The sequence below is a fragment of the Puntigrus tetrazona genome, chromosome 11, assembly GCF_018831695.1.
Source record: "Puntigrus tetrazona isolate hp1 chromosome 11, ASM1883169v1, whole genome shotgun sequence".
In the NCBI taxonomy this organism is placed as follows: Eukaryota; Metazoa; Chordata; class Actinopteri; order Cypriniformes; family Cyprinidae; genus Puntigrus; species Puntigrus tetrazona.
The window spans coordinates 23,078,551-23,096,562 of record NC_056709.1 but is presented as its reverse complement, the minus strand read 5'-3'; the positions used below and the strand labels follow the sequence as shown (position 1 = coordinate 23,096,562).

Here is an 18,012-nt window from a genome sequence, read left to right as displayed (position 1 = left end):
GGGCGTAACCAACATGCCTTAGTGATTAAGAAAAATTTCATTTTGGCAAATCCCATAGCTGCCACTAGTAGCTTGGGAATCACACGTTAACCCAGTTCACAAAAGCAGCTATTACTGACCGGCTGGGTATGGTGTTGTCTCCATGGTATGGTTTTCTCTTCGAGGAGCGAGGTGGTGTGGGCGACGGGGCAGCTGGCCGCTCTGGCCCTCTAAGGCCTTGAAACACTGGGTGGTTCAGACACTGTTCTGTCAGAAAGCGTTCGGTGGGGTTCAGGCACAGCAGGTTCTGATACAGTAAAAAGAGAATGAGGAGAGTCATGCCGCACTAGAACAATAAAGCTCATTCGCATTCGGTCTTTAATAACACTTTGCACTTGGGGGTGATATGACATCTGCAGTTTATTTTAAAATAAATCAACAGCACATAAAATCAAAACTACGGGGATTTGAAAGGAAATACTGTTCTCTAAAGAACGTTGCAGACCATTTTACCTTCATTAGATCCAACATGAGTCCATTGATGATGCCCAGGTACCTTCGATCAAGCGTCTGAGGATGACTCACAGAAGGAAACTACCATAAAAACACACACATAAGCGGGACTAAGAATAAAGTGGAACAAATAACACAACAAATATGGAATACTTGTGATGAAATAACTGCATTAAGATGTGACAGCATTACAATAGGCTAAAGCATTACAATTACTAAACAGAAATCAATAAAAACTAAACCTGAAATAAAGACTCAGTTAAACCTAAATATTATTATTTGACAATAATCATAAACAAAATCATAATGTGGACTTGACTGAAACTAACATTCTGGCTTTCACAAACTTCATGCTTTCTTACTTTCATCCCTTTATTATGCAATTAATCTGATCAATAGACATATACAATACGAGTTGTCCCATATTATGACTACACAGTCTGTTTACAAAGTCTCTGCGCATCCCCATATACACTGGATAGATTTTAATAACTTCAATATACAAGTATCATATCGGAACTTGTATCGACAGATACATAGTATTCAATGATCAGGGGCACAAAAAAACTGATAGGGACATGCCTAAAAAACAAAGTAGTGGCTTGAGTGTCCTAAAGTCTCCAAATACTTTTTTGAGGCTATGTATGTGTCAGTGTATGCACATGTGTGTGAATATTATGCACTGTGATCATCCCTGTCAAGGCAAAGCCAGTTGTGTTTCACACTGGCACATAGCGATACATGAGTCATAGACAGCCACTTATTCAGAATACTGGGATCCGTGCCATAGAAAAGGAGAGCAGAGAAGAGGCGAGGAGAGGAAAGCACAGAACAGAACAGAACAGAGAAGAAGACAGGTCCTTACTCTTAGTCCAGCGAAACGAGGGTTGTTGTAAAACAACTTCATCTGCTCTGGTGGTAAGGGGCCCAACACCTTCTGAATGGTGAAGAGCTGGTCGATTTCACTCTCGCCTGGAAACAGGGGCTGCCCATCACTCAGTTCTCCCAAAATACACCCCACCGACCACATGTCCACTGCCTTCCCATATGGAGCTCTGCAAGAGCCAAGCAGAAGACAAATATAAGTCAAGAAATGACCTTCATCGGAGTTCTCCATTTCCATAAGGATTATTAGCATTTCAAAGGCATGGAGATAAATACATGTTAAATGTACATGCAGTTAAATTATAAACAGATCAGTAAAATAATAAATCTTCAAGTTGTTCCAAACCTACATGAGTTTCTTTCTTCTGCTGAACACAAAGAAGAAATTTTAAAGAATGTTGGCATCCACACAGTTGCTGTTAGCCTTCCATCATTTTTCCCCCATACTATGGAAGTCAAATCTCAGCTGTTTGGTTGGTTACCAGCATTCTTAAAAATATAACTGTTGTGCTCAACAGATAATAACCTGAAACAGGTTGGGTGAGCAAATGATGACAGAATTTTGGGGTGAACTTTCTATTTCTATTTCTAGGAAAATTCTATTTCCTAAGTGAAAATTACCATGGTTACTAAAAGGACCGAAAACGATTCTAAGTTAGGATGTTTCTGCAGCCCTTAGTTCCCTAAATATAGCCCTTTCAAAGTTAGCCAAAGGATTTTTTTTCACATCTGTAAGACAGAAAATCACAAATCTGTTTGCTTAGAAAAGTAACAAAGACTTTTCAAAGCACCATGATTTGAAGTGTCATTTATGTCTGTGCTGGACGAGTGACATTCTTAGGGTTAAGGTTTTGTTCAAATCCCAACTCCGAGAACAATAGCGTCACTAAAAATGAAAGAAGGACGAGGAGAAATGCACGCAGAGACAGAGGCAGATAGATAGACATAACACTGAGACACAAATCTTTGCACTAACACACAGCAAGAGGGAGGGAGAGAATATTTGTGTGGGTGGAATTTAAATGGTGAGAGTTTCAAAAAATGTTCCACCGCATTCATCTAGTCTAGTGGCACACACTAGAAAATAACGCTTCAATGGCGACAAGGACAAATAATCATGCACCGCACTCCTGATGTCACATCTAACGGCTATATCAAATCAACATTTTTAAAAAGGATGTGCCCTCAATCAATATTAGTGCTTCTATTTGAGGGTTGTTTTTTCGCCATGTCTCTGTAAACAAAGTATACTAGAAATCACTTCAAAACCAGGAAGTACAGATGTGAGGACTTACCCAAGGAGCAGTTCAGGTGAGCGGTACCACCTGGTCGCCACATATTCTGTGTAGTTAGCATCGCTCCCTTCAGAGAGATTGCGGGCAAAGCCTGTGAGGTTGACCGGCCGGGCCAGAGAGATTGTAGGGAGAAGACAAAAGAGAAAGGGTATCGGGGATGAGCATACTGCGCATAACATTCAGAGATCTTAATTAATCTTGCCATATTCTTCCCTCTAAAAATAAAAGTCTTAGAGAGAAGCCTGTAGAGTGAGTCATGCTCAATTTCCGTGGCATTCAGTGTGGAGGCAAAATTTAACCCTGAGTGAATATATACATTTCATCAGGAGCAGAACCTGGAGGCTGGGAAGCACAATATGTGATTTATCAGGTACTGAGACGATAGCCTAGTGTTTTGATCGTATCTTCCAGAGTCACATTACTAAGTCAGTGTTGAGGAAGCTACTTTAAAACTGTCAAGCTACTCAAAATTGACATTACAGTCAAGACATGCTTTTGAAAAAGGTTGCTATATTAAGCTACCGGTCTTTTTAAGGGGATTATTTTGTAAATATATTATAATGAATATTTTTATGTGTTTATACTGCTCATTTATATCAGCTCATTTACAAATATAATTAATTTGTCACCTATATAATGTGTTCATATTTTTTTTATTATATCATTGTTCATTGCTATAATACCATCTTGTATAATTTTAATTTATTAAAATGTATGTGCAGTTTGTGTTAATTTATTTTAAAATATATAAATTAATACAATGCATATTAAATAAATGAAGGCGCTACACATTTATTCATAAATTATCAATTATGATACAATATAAAACAAAAAATGTAAGAACAGTGTTTTGTTCTGCAACGGAATCAGTATTTATGTTACATAGGTACAAGTTACTCCCTTACGCAGTCCTTTTTTGTGATATTTCCCCAGTCTTTCATTTCAGTCTATGAAATGATATATCTGGAATGACACAAAATCAACTCAAAATTAGCATTTCAGAGAATAAGCACCGTCACTCAAATCTCTGAGTACTGTGCAATTTGGACAAAACAGTTAATTCCCTTCCACTCAAATCCAATTTCAGATCTTTTTTTTTTTTGTTTGTTTTCAGACGTCACTGCGAGACTCATGACGCCTGGAAAGGAGACCAAGCATTCAGCGAGCGAGATCAGTGTGAATATGGGGGTGGAGGGTCCTGAATCAGACGAGAGAAAGCCTTTGCTCACCAAAATCACACAGCTTTAGGATATCATTGGAGCTGATGAGAAGATTTTCAGGCTTGATATCTGCAGATTAAATAAAAAAAAGGATGGATATTGTCTTAGTGGGCTTGATTTGTGTTGAAGGCTCCATTTTGTACACAAATATTAAACCCTCAAAAAATAAGAAATGTTGAAAATGGCATAAAAAATAGATCAAATACATCACAGATCTTATCAAATATGATGTCTAATGACTGTTAAATCACAATTTGCTTAAATACTATGATATTCAGTTTTAAAACGCATAATAAATCAAGTTACATAAATGAAGGCGATCTATAAAGAACACAAAGATTTGTCATACCCCTGTGAACGATCTCATTTTTGTGGCACCAGTGAATAGCTTTGATCAGCTGAAAGATGTAGCTCCGTACTTTATCCGGCGGTGCACCATTAGGCAATTCCTCCAACAACTCCAGCATATTCTGAAATATTCAGCAAAACACTATCTGAGACACTACCAACATGCCATCTGAGCTATATAGTTCAGACCACTACAAGCGAATAAGAAAATAAAAGAAGTGTTTTGCACTGACCTTCTCCACATATTCAAACACTAGATAGAGTTTTCCCCGTCGACGGAAAGCCTCTTTCAGTTCTACTATGTTGTCCTGCTTCAGCGTACGGAGCATCTTGAGCTCTCGTAACGTTGTCTCTTTAACTTCCTCATTCTCTGCAGAAACACACAGGAGGTAAGTCAAGATTGAAAAGGGTCTTGTGTTTTCCTTGAGAAAAACAAATGTGCTACGGAGCTCTCAAAGTAAAATGACATTATAAAAGGTGCACTTTGGTGTGCCATTGCCTTTTAAAAAGTATTAAGGATGCAAATCACATTTTTGTTGTGAAACTCTAAGATGTCAACCATCTACCATCAAATTAAAGGGCTTTTTTTTTAAAAAAAAATAATTTTCCAACTCTTCTAGAGTTAAAGAGTTAAGTTTTACTGTTTTTGAATTCCTTCAGCCGATCTTTGGGTCTGACAATAGCACTTTTAGCATAGCTTAGCATAGGTCATTGAATCCGATTAGACCAGTAGCAAAAGTTTCAAGACCTAGAAACTATATTAGAAAACGACAACTTTTCTTTTTCCATCTGTCTTAGTACATAATGTAACTATAGAAGATTCAAGTTTTTAAGGAGGTTTTAATATCGAAATGCTTTAGTAATTTTTGTGCAACTAAGGACTAAGTAAATTTTACTAAGATCGATAATTTTTTGTGCAAGATGCTACTGGTCTAATCAGATTCAATGACCTATGCTAAGCTATGCTAAAAGTGCTATTGTCAGACCCAAAGATCGGCTGAATGAATTCAAAAACAGTAAAACTCAACTCTTTAACTCTAGGGAAGTTGGAAAATGAGCCTAACAACAGCACACTTCTAATTCTGCTCACCATCTTACAATCACTGGGTAAAGCATATACAGCTGTCCAATCAAAGCCTTGGAGTAAATAATGTAAATTGTACTTTGTGTCATGGTAACCACAAGAGTATTGTAGTTCAATTCAAAGTCTCCAAGCAGCAAACTGCATGGATGAATAAAGCAAGCATTTGGTTGTAGCAGTCTTTTACCTTCGCTGTCCTTGAACTTCTTAATGGCCACAAGCTCTTTTGTCTCCTGCAAAACAGATATGTAAATCAGTTTGAGCTCTTTCTCAAAGCCGCTAATGGACTCAAGATGTAAAACAAACAACTGAGAGTTACACAAAAGAACCTGACCTAGAACAACCACTTTCCGGCTGTATCAATGGGGTATTTTTCATGACAAAGCCCCAGACTGTGCTTCTGCTAAATGGAACAATGTGCCTGTTTTCAAAGAATAGATAATTTTATATTCAGATGTCTAATTATTAGGCGGAAGTATTGCATGCACATATTTAGCCGTGGGTTCACCAGCCCTTGCGGTGGAGAAATGTTCACCCACTGTCAGTCACACAGAGTCCCTGTCATCTGTGGTGTTGGAAGAAGCCTCTTTTGCCTATCTTTGTCATTCAGAGCTCTCAATTTGCACTACAGCACCCTTCACAGCGAAAGCATCAGCGGTATGACCACGCTAGTTGCTAAAATCCATCCATTTATCACAATTCTACACAGTAAACACTCACTCAGGACAAATTCCAGCCAGTATTATAGACTATAGTGGCCAGATAAATGGATCTTAAACCACTTTTCTTCTGGATTCGGTAGCCTGTGTTTTTGCACTATAATAACTGTCAGCAGCAAACAAGTCTGATATAAAGGAAAGATCAATCTAAACCGAGAGAATTATTTGGCATAGTTGCTGATACTCGCTTGTGAAAAAGGTCTTACCACATATTTGCACATGTACCAAGGTAATACAGCAGTATTCTCTGAAGCACCTTAGTGAATACCATGTAAATACTATGGTATATGAAAAAGGTATTACCTTAGAGTAATATAAAATCCAGTGTTAATTCTTTCAATACTGAGGCTTCAGTACTAAGTAATGATGCTGAAAACTTTAAGCATAAATAGGCCTAAATGACATTTTAAAAATAGATTAAAACAAAAGGCAGTCATTTTTAAAATGCAATTACATGTAAGAATAAAGTTTGTACTGCATTTTTGATAAATAAATGTAGTCTTGGTTAGCATAGGAGGCTTCTTTCACAACCATAAAAAGTAAAACCAGACCAACTTTACCAACCTCATATTATGAATGACAGTGTAATATATTCACTATAGTACCACACAATTTACAATACCGTACCCCCTCAGTCCTTTTTATACGGTTTATCAAGTCAAAAACAAAGCACTATTTTTCTGTTTACAGAACATTTTCCCACTAAAAGACATGTTTGTCAACTCTTGGACTAAATCCATAAAATGCCCAAACTCTGAAGATTTCAGCACACCGCTGAGGCCAGCATTTGAACCAGTTGCAATTAGACTGAAAGAAAATCCCAACTGAAACTCCCACAACAAGGCTGGATCCAGGCGCTAGCTTTACCTGACGCCTCCGGTGCAGAAGCAAGTGCCTTGAAGGCTTCCTCATACTTCTCCTCCGCAGTGGAACTACAAGTCATTTTCACTTTAAGCACAGCTTGTCATGAACAGATATGATTCATGATCAGAAATGATTAAGAGGCACAGCGTGCATGTGGGGCTGGATAAGGATGTAGTTTTTCCATACTGAGTTACCCAGTCCCCTGCATGGGCTACTTGCAGAGCAGTCCTGGCTGTTTTAATTACTATGCTAGTCGGACCATGGTTTTATTGTCCTTTGATATTAAAATCTTTTTTTTTTTTGGCAGCAATATTTTCTGATATATGGTTCTTTTTTTAGGTTGCCCTAGAAGTCTCTTCAGAACGATTGTGAAGGGTTTTGATAGTGTCCCAATATGCATACATCTCCGCTAGACAGTATGCAAAAAGCAGTACAAGCTGAAGGAGCATCTGTGGACATTCTGAAGTAGAATCCAGGGATGTTGAAAGGTAAAAAAAAAAAAATACAAATCTAAAAGTACAAATCTAACATGTTGAACAGTCAGAAATTATAGGCATAACCCCAAAAGATTCTGTTATTATTTATTCACCTCCATGTCATTCAAAAATGATATACAATGAATGTCAAGTAGGTTTAAGGAAGTGTTATTTTAAGTATTATTTATGTATTATTATAGTTTTTATTAAAGCGTTTATTTTTATTTTAAGTTTTTGTCTCAAATTTTAGTATTGATTTTATTTTTGGTTCAATTTAATACCTATATGAAGTAATTTTAACTGTTATATAAAATAATTTCGGTTAGTTGCCTATCGTTGACATTTCTCTCTAATTTTCAAATGTGCGTTTAGTTTTAAGTTGTTCATCTAACATTTATATTTTATTTCAGCTTTATCTGAATGAGCAAATCTGTTTAAACAGTTTTAACCTGACAATATTAACCCTAGTTCAATGTCATTTGGAGTGCTTTCAAACAATCTCCTTTTTGTGTTTTACAGGAGAAATAAACGCATACAAGTCTGAAAGAACAAGAGGGTGAGTAAATGACGATCTCAATTTTCTTCGTTTGGTACATGCTGTGAAAGTACATGAATTTGGATGCAGCCTCTTACGTTCAAGGTAAAGTTAATCTGTAAAGGTTTGCTTTAGCATTATGTAACAAACTGAAGAAAAAAAAACAAAACAAAACAACAACATCATTTAGGAATCCCATATTTTTAGCTTCTTCACTTACTTGATGAACCTGTCTGTCTCTCAGAGTATATATATAGGGGCTGAATGAGTCACGGACAGTGAAGAAAGCGGAAGGGTTGGGGAGATCTGAAAGGTGTTTATGGAGAAGCTGAGACTTTCACAGCTTCGAAACCCACCACACACAGCGTCCGTGTCTCATATTTCTAATAACCATGGAGACCAAGCCATAATTGTATTTACAAAAGTGCATATGCACTAAAAATACGCCTTTACCTTCCAGACATGAATCCTGTGATAATACAGAGTGACATCAAACAATGACATATCTGATATTTGGTGACAGGTAATCTGATCTTTAGCTTGTTGTTTCCGTTTTGGATTACAGCGTGTTAATGTATAGGTCAGGTGTACTTGCGAAAGACTGACTGTTGACTCTGGTTCGTTGATGGGAACATAAAGGGGCTGACGGGGGTCCAAAGCACTCAGACCACTCAATATATCATTACTGTCGCTAACGAGGGGGTCCATGAGAGCCTGTCTGTCTATAAATCAGCATTGGGCACATAGTAGGATTACAAGTGGCAAGCTTGTTGTTTTATTTCGTTAGCTTCGCAGCTTTCTTCATAGCTATTGTGGCGTTCAGAGGGTGGGAGGTCGGATCATTTGAGCGGTTATTTCTCTCTCAACATGAGTGCAAGAAGTCAGTAGTTTAACTTTACAGAGACCTGTGCATAGCCATGTTCTTACTGAATGCACGGTACTGTTATTGTAACTCGTTTAGGAATAATTACCTGCCGTGTTACAGATAAATGCGTCACAATGAACTTTTAGTATCGCTTACTTTAATAATGATGTTGGTATTCCTTTTAACATCTGTATGGTTGGTACAACTATGCTGTTGAAAAACAGCACGGATCTCATTTTATATTGCAAACAAAGCTGGCACAACCTTAATTGTCCTTGCTGCTAAGACAGGAAACAAAACATCTCTCATGCCAAGCTGGGTTCCTGAGCTGGCAAGGTATCGTGAACTCAAACCCCATTTGCCTCCGGGAGAAACAGAGTAGTTTCACTGCTGAATTTGATATCTTCTACATTCATTGGGTCTGTACTGAATCCTCAGATTTTGATTTTTTATTTTTAGGGGTTATGTAAAGTGCAAATGTGAAATTTAAATTCTAATTACCAAGAAATAATCCTTGTCTCCAAGCCTGCACTTAATCAAAAATAATCAAAATAATCAAAAATACATTTTAAAATATATTAAAAATTATATTAAAAAATTATTTAAATAGAAAAGCTGAAGGTTTTTATTATCAATGTTGTGCAATGTAACGGTTGCGCTGCTTCATATGTTTGTGTATCACTTCTTATATTATACGTTAAAGTCATGTTTTATTAATTTAATGCATCCTTCATTAATAAAAATGTTGATTAATAATATTTTACTTGCTGACTTTTGAACAGTAGTCTATTTCAGATACACTAAAACCTAAAACCAGTCATATAATAAATAAATGCTAAAAGTTTGTCAAGAATTATATTTGTGTTTGTGTTGAATGATGGCAAAATCTAAATGTGAAAGTAAGAGAAATGATAAAAGACATGAATGTTTTCTACGATAAAGTATGCGCCGATGCATTATGCACAATAAAAGCAGGACCATAAGGAAAATTCTGACTGCACATTAACTTAACATATCCAAAACAATAAAAATGTAGTATAATACGAAATCTCAATGCATTTAAAATAGCATTAATTCCAAAAACATTTTGTTGACCAAGCTGATTCAGCTTTTGTCATTTCCACAAACCCTATATTCTCAGGCATACTCTGAGCAGAAGAGTATAAAGCATTGCTTGCTGTCTTCCATAAGATCCATACAATGGAACTAGAGTGTCCCACGTATTGATTGTGTTCCATTGACTACGCGGCCGTTGTTCTATTAATACCACAGACATGTTTACATTAGACACATGGTGGGGCAGCTTAGCCTTGAGAGCCACACAGTGACACAGGCACGTTTGAGTGCTAAATAATATCCTGTAAATGGTGATTAGAATCCATTTTAAGCCCTCATGATGTTTTCAATTTATTACCAAGCAGGCTGCTGGATTTAATGCACCATTCCTGCTCATAAAATAATGTTTGGGTGAAAGAAACAAACAACTATTTCATTTATAACATAAGCTCACTTGATGGTTGTAGATTAAGCTCAGCCAGCCCAACGCTAAAATTAATCACTGTTCACAATTTAATTTGTGTCTGCATAACTACCCATGGCCTTTTTTTAGACTTTTGATCTTCAGATGACTGCTTTAGAATGATCTTAAAATTATAAAATGTTTAATAAAAATGTAGAAGAAATATACGAATGCCAAAAATAAGGCTGCATTTATTTCACCAAAATGCAGTAAAACTACGAAATATTATTACAACTGCAAAAATAACTGTTTATGGTCCATTTTAAAATATAATTTATTCTTATGATGGCAAAACTGAATTTATTAATCAATAATTAAGTCTTTAATGTCAAATGAAATAACTAATTTCCTTCAAGAAATAACTAACATGCTGATTTGGTAGCATGTTCATTTAGTCTGGTTAAAATGACTGCAGAACTTTTAGGATTAAAAAAAAACAAAACAAAACAAAAACAACCAAAATGTTTCAGGAACATCAATACAGTTCTGCCTAACTAATAACTTATACAGCTTCAAAATCACCATATTTGGTCGTCCAAGGCACGAACAATAAAAAACCCCCACCACAAAATAAAAGCAGCATGTTTAAGGCATAATAACTCTTCATCCAGCTTCACGTTCAAAAAGCTGTATTTCCCGACGAAAACAATATCTCTCTCTCTATCTTGGCATTTCTGTCACACACAATCTTGTCCACGGTGCCTTGCACAGTCATCTCACAACACAGCCCTCCACAACCAGCGTTCCCACTCAAGGTGACCTATTTAATGCTAATGCACACTCACGTCCCCTCTTCCTCCTCTGCCCTCAATTCGACTGATACGCTATAAAAATAAATATTCTTCTCCAAGGGAACAAGCTTTTAAATTCAGATGATCCCCGTCACTCACAGGACCGCACAGGCCTCGCACGTCTACGCACGTCTGAAGAGAGCATATAAAGTACCCTTATTGAGCTTCACATCAACCGCAAAATCAAACAGTCATTTAACAGATCTTAAAACATGAGATGCTCAAATGCTAATCAGTGTGGGTGTGATTGCACATTGCTGACAAATAAATAAATTGCTGCCTAGCTGCATGCATTTGATGTTTTTTTTTCACTCATTACAATGAAGCAAGCTTTAAAACAAAGTGTGGACACACTAATAGAATTTAAGTGACCGCTGCGCTAGACCGAAGGACTTTCAGACTATCTGACTGACAGATACACAAGAACACTAATTGCTTTTCGACACGTTTAGATACAAAAACTACTAAATGAAAAGTACACACGAATATCTCAAGCAAAGACAAGAACAAACAGCAGTTCTTCTCGTGTTTGGTCACGCACAAAGGGCCTTTCACGGCCCCTATTCGCTGGGATAACATCACTTGGGTAGACTTGAGAGAAACAATAGAGAAGCCAATGCCAGTAGTCAGTGTTTTCGGTGGGGAGTGAAGCGCTGAGCTTTTAAAAGGTTCGCTTGTAAAGTCTGCATCTCAAAATGCACCTACATACTACAGTACAATGAATATGTTTTGCTTCACACACATCAATGATGTATTTTTTCCTTCGTGTGTGCATGTTTTCCCTTAATGCATATACACATAGACATGCTAATTTTATAATATATTGCTTTGTAAATACAACTATGACAATTAATAACCATTTATACTGTTCCTCTATTAACAGGCAGGCTCAAATAATGCACCTTCTAATACAAGATACTGGTTTTAGCTGGGCAGACTTAACAGCTTCAAGTTTTCATTTGTGCCTATTAAAATATTGAACAATACATGCAATCTCCATTAAGCGTCTAAGTGGATGTGTGACAATGGATTGTTTGTGTGAGGATGTGGGGATATGAGATGCATGCTTTAGCCGAATATGGGTTTGTCGAATATGTGTATGGAATGTGCTTTTATGAAAATCAATATTCACATAAATGGTGCTTGCTTCAGTATTGTGCAATGTATGTTGCTATGCAAAAGAGTACATGAAAATAAAACCCTATTCTATTTTATTCTGTTCTCTGAATGGCTTAGCACAATAGCACGACATTGGCATCGACTGGTATTGATCGCCTTTACACAATAGTTCTATAAACAAAGAGGTAATATTCAGTTATTTACATTTTAGACACAACACGACAAGTTATTTTGTGTATACGCCAACACTTAAAAGTTTGGGGTTCCTAAAATTTGTTTTTATGATTTATCAAATCATTAACTATCACTTTTGCCCCAATGAACTCCTAATTTGCTGCTTATTAGTTAGGAGGGAGTTGTTAAGTTTTAGGTATTGGGTAGGATTAGGGATGTAGAATATGGTCATGCAGAATATGTGCTTTAAACAACAAGCAGCCAATATGTTAATGACAGGCATGCAATCAGCAACTAGTTAATAGCGAGAATTCGTCCTTATATTACAGTGTTACCAAATCTCTTATGCTTGCCAAAGTGAACTTGAAAAATTTAGAAAATGCCAATTAACAAATAGTTATAAAGTAATGTCAAATAACAGAAGTTGTTTTAAATAGAAAGACATCATGAAAATAGAAAAAAAGTGTTTTCTTGTAAAACATATTCCGATAATTAATATTTACAACTTCAAAAATATTTTATAATGTGCATTTATATATGCTGTTGAAGTTTTGAAGAACTGTTTTTTTTTTTTTTATTATAATATGTATTATTTTCTGAATCATTACTCAGTGTCACATCCTTCGGAAAATATTGTGTCAAATTGCTGAATGTGCTGCTTAATATTTTTGTGGACGTACTCTGATGAACAGAGCATTGAAGGAGTAGTTCATCCAAAAAACCCATGAATCTGTCATTAATTAACCCTCAAGTCAAGATCTCAGTTCATCTTTGGAACAAAAATTATTCGGATATATCGTCACTCTAGTGTCATTTTGGAAAGTATCAGTGTGCGTGCTTTGATCTGAACATAACACATGAATGAAGTTCATTAACGAAGCAGCATCTTTTGCGCAACAAAAGGTATACTGATGTCGCATGGACCGTTTTGTCATTGTTCTCTGTACCTTTCAGGAACTTGAACGTTCTAGGACCTCTGAAGGGTCAGAAAGCTTCATCTGTGTTCCGAAGAAGAACCGTCTTAAGGTTTGAAATGACACGAGGATGAGTAATTAATGAATTTTCATTTTTGGGTGAACTATTCAACAGCATTCATTTAAAATAAAATACTCTATGACATGTTTTACTGTAAATGTAACAATTTGATGATACAAAGCAAACAATGCGAAACAAGCAATGCAAATATCCATTATATCCTGGGCTCTCAGAATGACGCTTGTCCAATCAAATTAAATGACCAGAACTCTATTCTGTAACAAAAATATCCAAAGGCAAATGGCAGCTCTAGCTCTACACAACACCAAAACCCAACAAGTTTGATCTAGCCTCCTAATGAGGTTGACTCAAATTTACTGTTCTTACACAGGCATGTAAGAGAGATCCAAATTTTATTCTGAATGTCTGTAAATAGATTGCAGGCATATTTGCATGGGAGAAAATGATAGGTGAAAGAAAAAACAAGACCGAATGCGACCAAAAAGAAACAGTCGCTCTTGATTTCGGCTGCGATTCTGAATGCATTTAATGAAGGAGGGAATGCGCTGACTGACCAATTACTAAAAGCACAAGCCTAGTTTTCTGTTTTGGCACAGGCTGAGGAGTATACTTGCTGCTGAATTTATCGGCCTCATTATCATTACAATGATGCATGGGAACTTGGAGTGGAACAATGTAATTATGCATAGGAATGTGATTGGTTTATTTCCTTCCCACCGTCAATTCTCTGCCATTCAAATCCATGCTGATTATTTGACAGAACTTATGTCAAAATCAATAAATATACCGGAGAGGCCTCTGATTTAGTGACAGCTCCATATGCAACCATTTAAACAAACAAACTTCTGGCTTCCGTTTTGCCCTTTAAACTGCTTTCGAAAAGATATGCAGCTACACAAATCCGTACAGATAAGAGCGCGAATGTTGCGCACGGTATCAGTGTTAACTCCGGGGTGTGTGAGTCGGGGTCAGTGAAATCTAAAGTGTAATGAGCCCTAACAATTCTGTTGCACTGTACTGTCATTCATCATCTAGCCAGGCATCCAGCCACACTGCTGCTGTCTGCCCAGGCGTGAAGATACATCCTGGGCATGCAACCATGACTCAAATACCAACAGCATCGAGGACACACAGCAAAGGAACTATAAAAAAATACAAATAACCTTAAAAAGACAGGTAGTTATGATCATTTAAGTGTTTTTTTATATATATATATACTGAAATACATCAACAGCAGTGTCACAGGCTAAATAGTATGGACTGAGCAGCTAAAGCTTTAAATGTGCAGAAATCGCTGCATAATGGATAATAAAAAAAAATGCCCCACACCTCCAAACCGCACAGCAGCAATTTCAATAAAAGCAGTTCCTGCTGCTTGAAAATATGCCTATATTTACCTTATTGTGAGTTAGTCTAGCAATGTTCGAATGTCTGAAAATGCCTCCCAAACAATAAAGCAAATCTGCCAACTAGGCCACAAGCAATGCATTTGGAGAAGCCCACAATTTTAAAAGAACCAGTTGCTAGGGAACCATGCCATATTACAATTGAAAATATATTTCTAAAAGAAATCTCTCAACAAATGTACCGTTTAAGAGTTTAAATGTGTTGTGCAACTCTTCTGGGAAAGTTACAGTCACAGGGCCCATAAAGGTTAACTCTGTTAGGCAGTTTTATCTTAAGGGTAAAATGAGAAACCAGCCTCACCTCTACAAATTACATCAACGAGGCGTGCTTTTTTTTTGCATAAGCGGTATTGGTCTATAAGTGATCTTCCTCCGGGTGGTCGTAAACTACATTACATTTTAAAACGACCAAAAATGACCAAGTTTGCAGAATATAATATATTTCCATTGATCAAATGCACTGTACAACGTGGAGTTTCTGCAGTTCTACTTAGCATGCTGACCAACAGGTTCCTGCATAAACATGTCTTACCTTGTGTCTGCATTTCAGGACCACCCCATAGGCTCCTTTGCGAAGAAAGAAAAAGCTTCGTGAGCTTGATTTATACTCGTTTTTTTAAGCACTAAGGTTAATGCTTTTTTCTCTGTATCGAAGGATGTTAAAAAAGATGCGCTCACCCTCTCCTACAATCCCAAGGACCTCAAATTTATTCATCACATTACCGATGTCAGGAATCTTCATGAAGTCAAAAGATGCCGAGGTGGTGCATGTCTGGGCTGTGAGGAACCGAAGGCCAGAGGACGGGACAGAAATCGGTGCTTGAACGGGTCATTGCAGCAAAAATCTGCTCCCGGCTGGTCACAATGCTCTTCTCATAATCTACACACACTGACACACATTCCTGCAAACTAAGCACGCACGCACACACACACTTGCTCACCTGAAGAGAAAGAGTACAGAGGTTTTGCATAGAAGGAGTCAAATAGGCTCATTTATGCATACTGCGCCTTTATAATATATATTTCACATGCATCAAATCAGAGGCACATCCAGTGTTTACATCTAATGCATATTTAACATGCATATGCATGAGATGACATAGATTGCGGCTCATGTTTTGTCACATTTCCCTCAGACAGGACGTGTGTAGGATTGTCATGATTCGGATTGTCTGAGTTGACGATAAACAAGGTTCGAGACGGATCATCATGCATTTTCCAGCAGTTTGGGAGAACAGTAAAACGGCACATCTCTAAATGAGAATTACAGGTGGGTGAACGAGGGCAGTCTGAGAATCCTCTGCCAAACCAGAAGTCAGTGATGTAATGTTCTGAAAACCCAGATGGACATCATCTCAATCACCTCAGACGTGCGACAGGTATCATCTGCGCTCGATCTGAGGGCAGTGAGCGTTGCGTTTACACTTAAATGCGTTTTCAGGAGCGTTTCGCGGGTCACGTCGTGACACCGACAGCTCCTTGTATGTTTGTGCATTGTGCATAAACGCGGCGCATGTCTGCATCTGATGTGTTGTGCGGTATGCGCGCGCGCGCGTGCGTGCGTGCGTAAGTGTGTGCGCGCGCTGGAAATATTCGTAGGTGGATGAAAGTTCTATCATTATTTTAAGCATCTTATCCACCTGGCAGCATCAAAAAATGACTGACAGCCCACACCGCACCCGCCCACTCTTAAATGAACAGTAAAAAAATATACAGTGCAGTAAAATACAAAAAAATCACAACGATTTATAACAAAGTGCTCAACAAATATAAAGGTCATTCACACAACCAATGCTGCCTTAAACGTGCGGCATAATTGATAACAGGTGACTTCGGTCTCCTGGAGTGTGTGGGCAGGAGGTGCGCGTGTTTGTGCGAAACACCAACGATGTACCAGCCACAAACATCTAACATCCAGCGTAAAAACCAAGCGCACTGTCAATACTGTACATTTACGGGAAAAGCTCGGACTAGAATACTCACTTATGTCCAAGACAGCGATGCGCAAACTGTCCCCTCGCGTCGCCAAGTAACGATGTTTTCATTTTCACCTGCAGTGGTAACCCATCATCACAGCTGCAACAGTATCCACCTTCATTCTGAGCCATTGACAACCTAACAACGCCAAATTACGGATCGCAGTATGGCGAAGGCGCGCTTCATGAATATTAAGCAGGTCGCGCTGACGTTGCCTGGGAACCGCGCGAGTGCGTCCGGTCACGTAGGCTAATTAATATTCATGAGCCACGCCTTCGCCGTAGTAGGGTCTGTAAATCGGCGTCCGTGAGAAGCGGCACCGAACGGAGTGAGTGGCGGACGGCTCGCACCAATCGCGTCCGAACCGAACCCGTGTGCGGCCAATCGCGATGAAGGAATGCTCAGAATGGTCCAGAAGCGAGGGCTGGGTTCGGTTGAGCAATGATAATATGCATTCCTGCTCGGATGTGTTACATTTCATACGTGCATACATCCAAATTGATGTGCTCGTTTGGCGAGGCTGTGCTTGGTGTGTGTGTGTGAGTGGGCTGAGCTGGAAGATCAATTTAGCAGACAGCTCACACTGTTTATTCTGCTAAAAAGAAGAAGGAGCCTTTGTAAATTATGACTGAAATATTATCATTTAACGTGTAAAATAAAACGTCTATCTATCTATCTATCTATCTATCTATCTATCTATCTATCTATCTATCTATCTATCTATCTATCTATCTATCTAATGTATAGCTTTTTGACGCTCTATATAATATCTGAGCTATGCGCTTAATGTTACGATCGATTTCTTAAATATAGTTTTTATTCATTTTATTATTGTTATTAGGCTATTTATTGCCGCAATCAATAGGCATTGTGGCAGCTCGATCGCTATAAACCTATTTTACATGCAAAAACGTTATTTTCTTCCCTAGTAGAAATCATTAAAAATAATTTTCAGTAGCCTTTTGGAAAACTCGGCACGCATGAAGCGACTCTTCGGGGAAAGCGCATGGGTGCCATCTAGCGATTATCCCGATCTGAAACGCACACTATCAGATGCAATACATGAAACTTACAAAAAAATGAATTATTGACTCCAACAAGACTAGACAACAGAGATATTATATTATGGTTCTAACGGAAATATTATGGGTTTGCTGATACGTGTTATTTACAGCAGTAGACTCTTATATATTTAATGCAATACTATTTCTATAAGCAAACCCCCTTTTTAAATATAATTTAAATTATAT

General features: G+C 37.7%; 1 protein-coding gene across 3 annotated transcripts in view; it reads right to left on the bottom strand.

Annotated features, from left to right (window-relative positions):
* The window catches only part of cdkl5 (cyclin-dependent kinase-like 5), a 30,295-nt gene extending 13,376 nt beyond the window's left edge, over positions 1–16,919 (bottom strand). For all 3 annotated transcript variants that reach the window (XM_043252677.1, XM_043252679.1, XM_043252678.1), the window contains exons 1-11: positions 16,769–16,919; positions 15,464–15,726; positions 15,318–15,352; positions 5,509–5,554; positions 4,474–4,610; positions 4,242–4,362; positions 3,902–3,961; positions 2,673–2,763; positions 1,358–1,547; positions 493–573; positions 120–286 (exon numbers count right to left, since the gene is read on the bottom strand). In XM_043252677.1, coding sequence (XP_043108612.1) covers positions 120–286; positions 493–573; positions 1,358–1,547; positions 2,673–2,763; positions 3,902–3,961; positions 4,242–4,362; positions 4,474–4,610; positions 5,509–5,554; positions 15,318–15,352; positions 15,464–15,527 — 992 coding nt within the window. In that variant the 5' untranslated portion in view covers positions 15,528–15,726; positions 16,769–16,919. The remainder of the gene's footprint in view (positions 1–119; positions 287–492; positions 574–1,357; positions 1,548–2,672; positions 2,764–3,901; positions 3,962–4,241; positions 4,363–4,473; positions 4,611–5,508; positions 5,555–15,317; positions 15,353–15,463; positions 15,727–16,768) is intronic.
* Between the last annotated feature and the right edge of the window lie 1,093 nt (positions 16,920–18,012).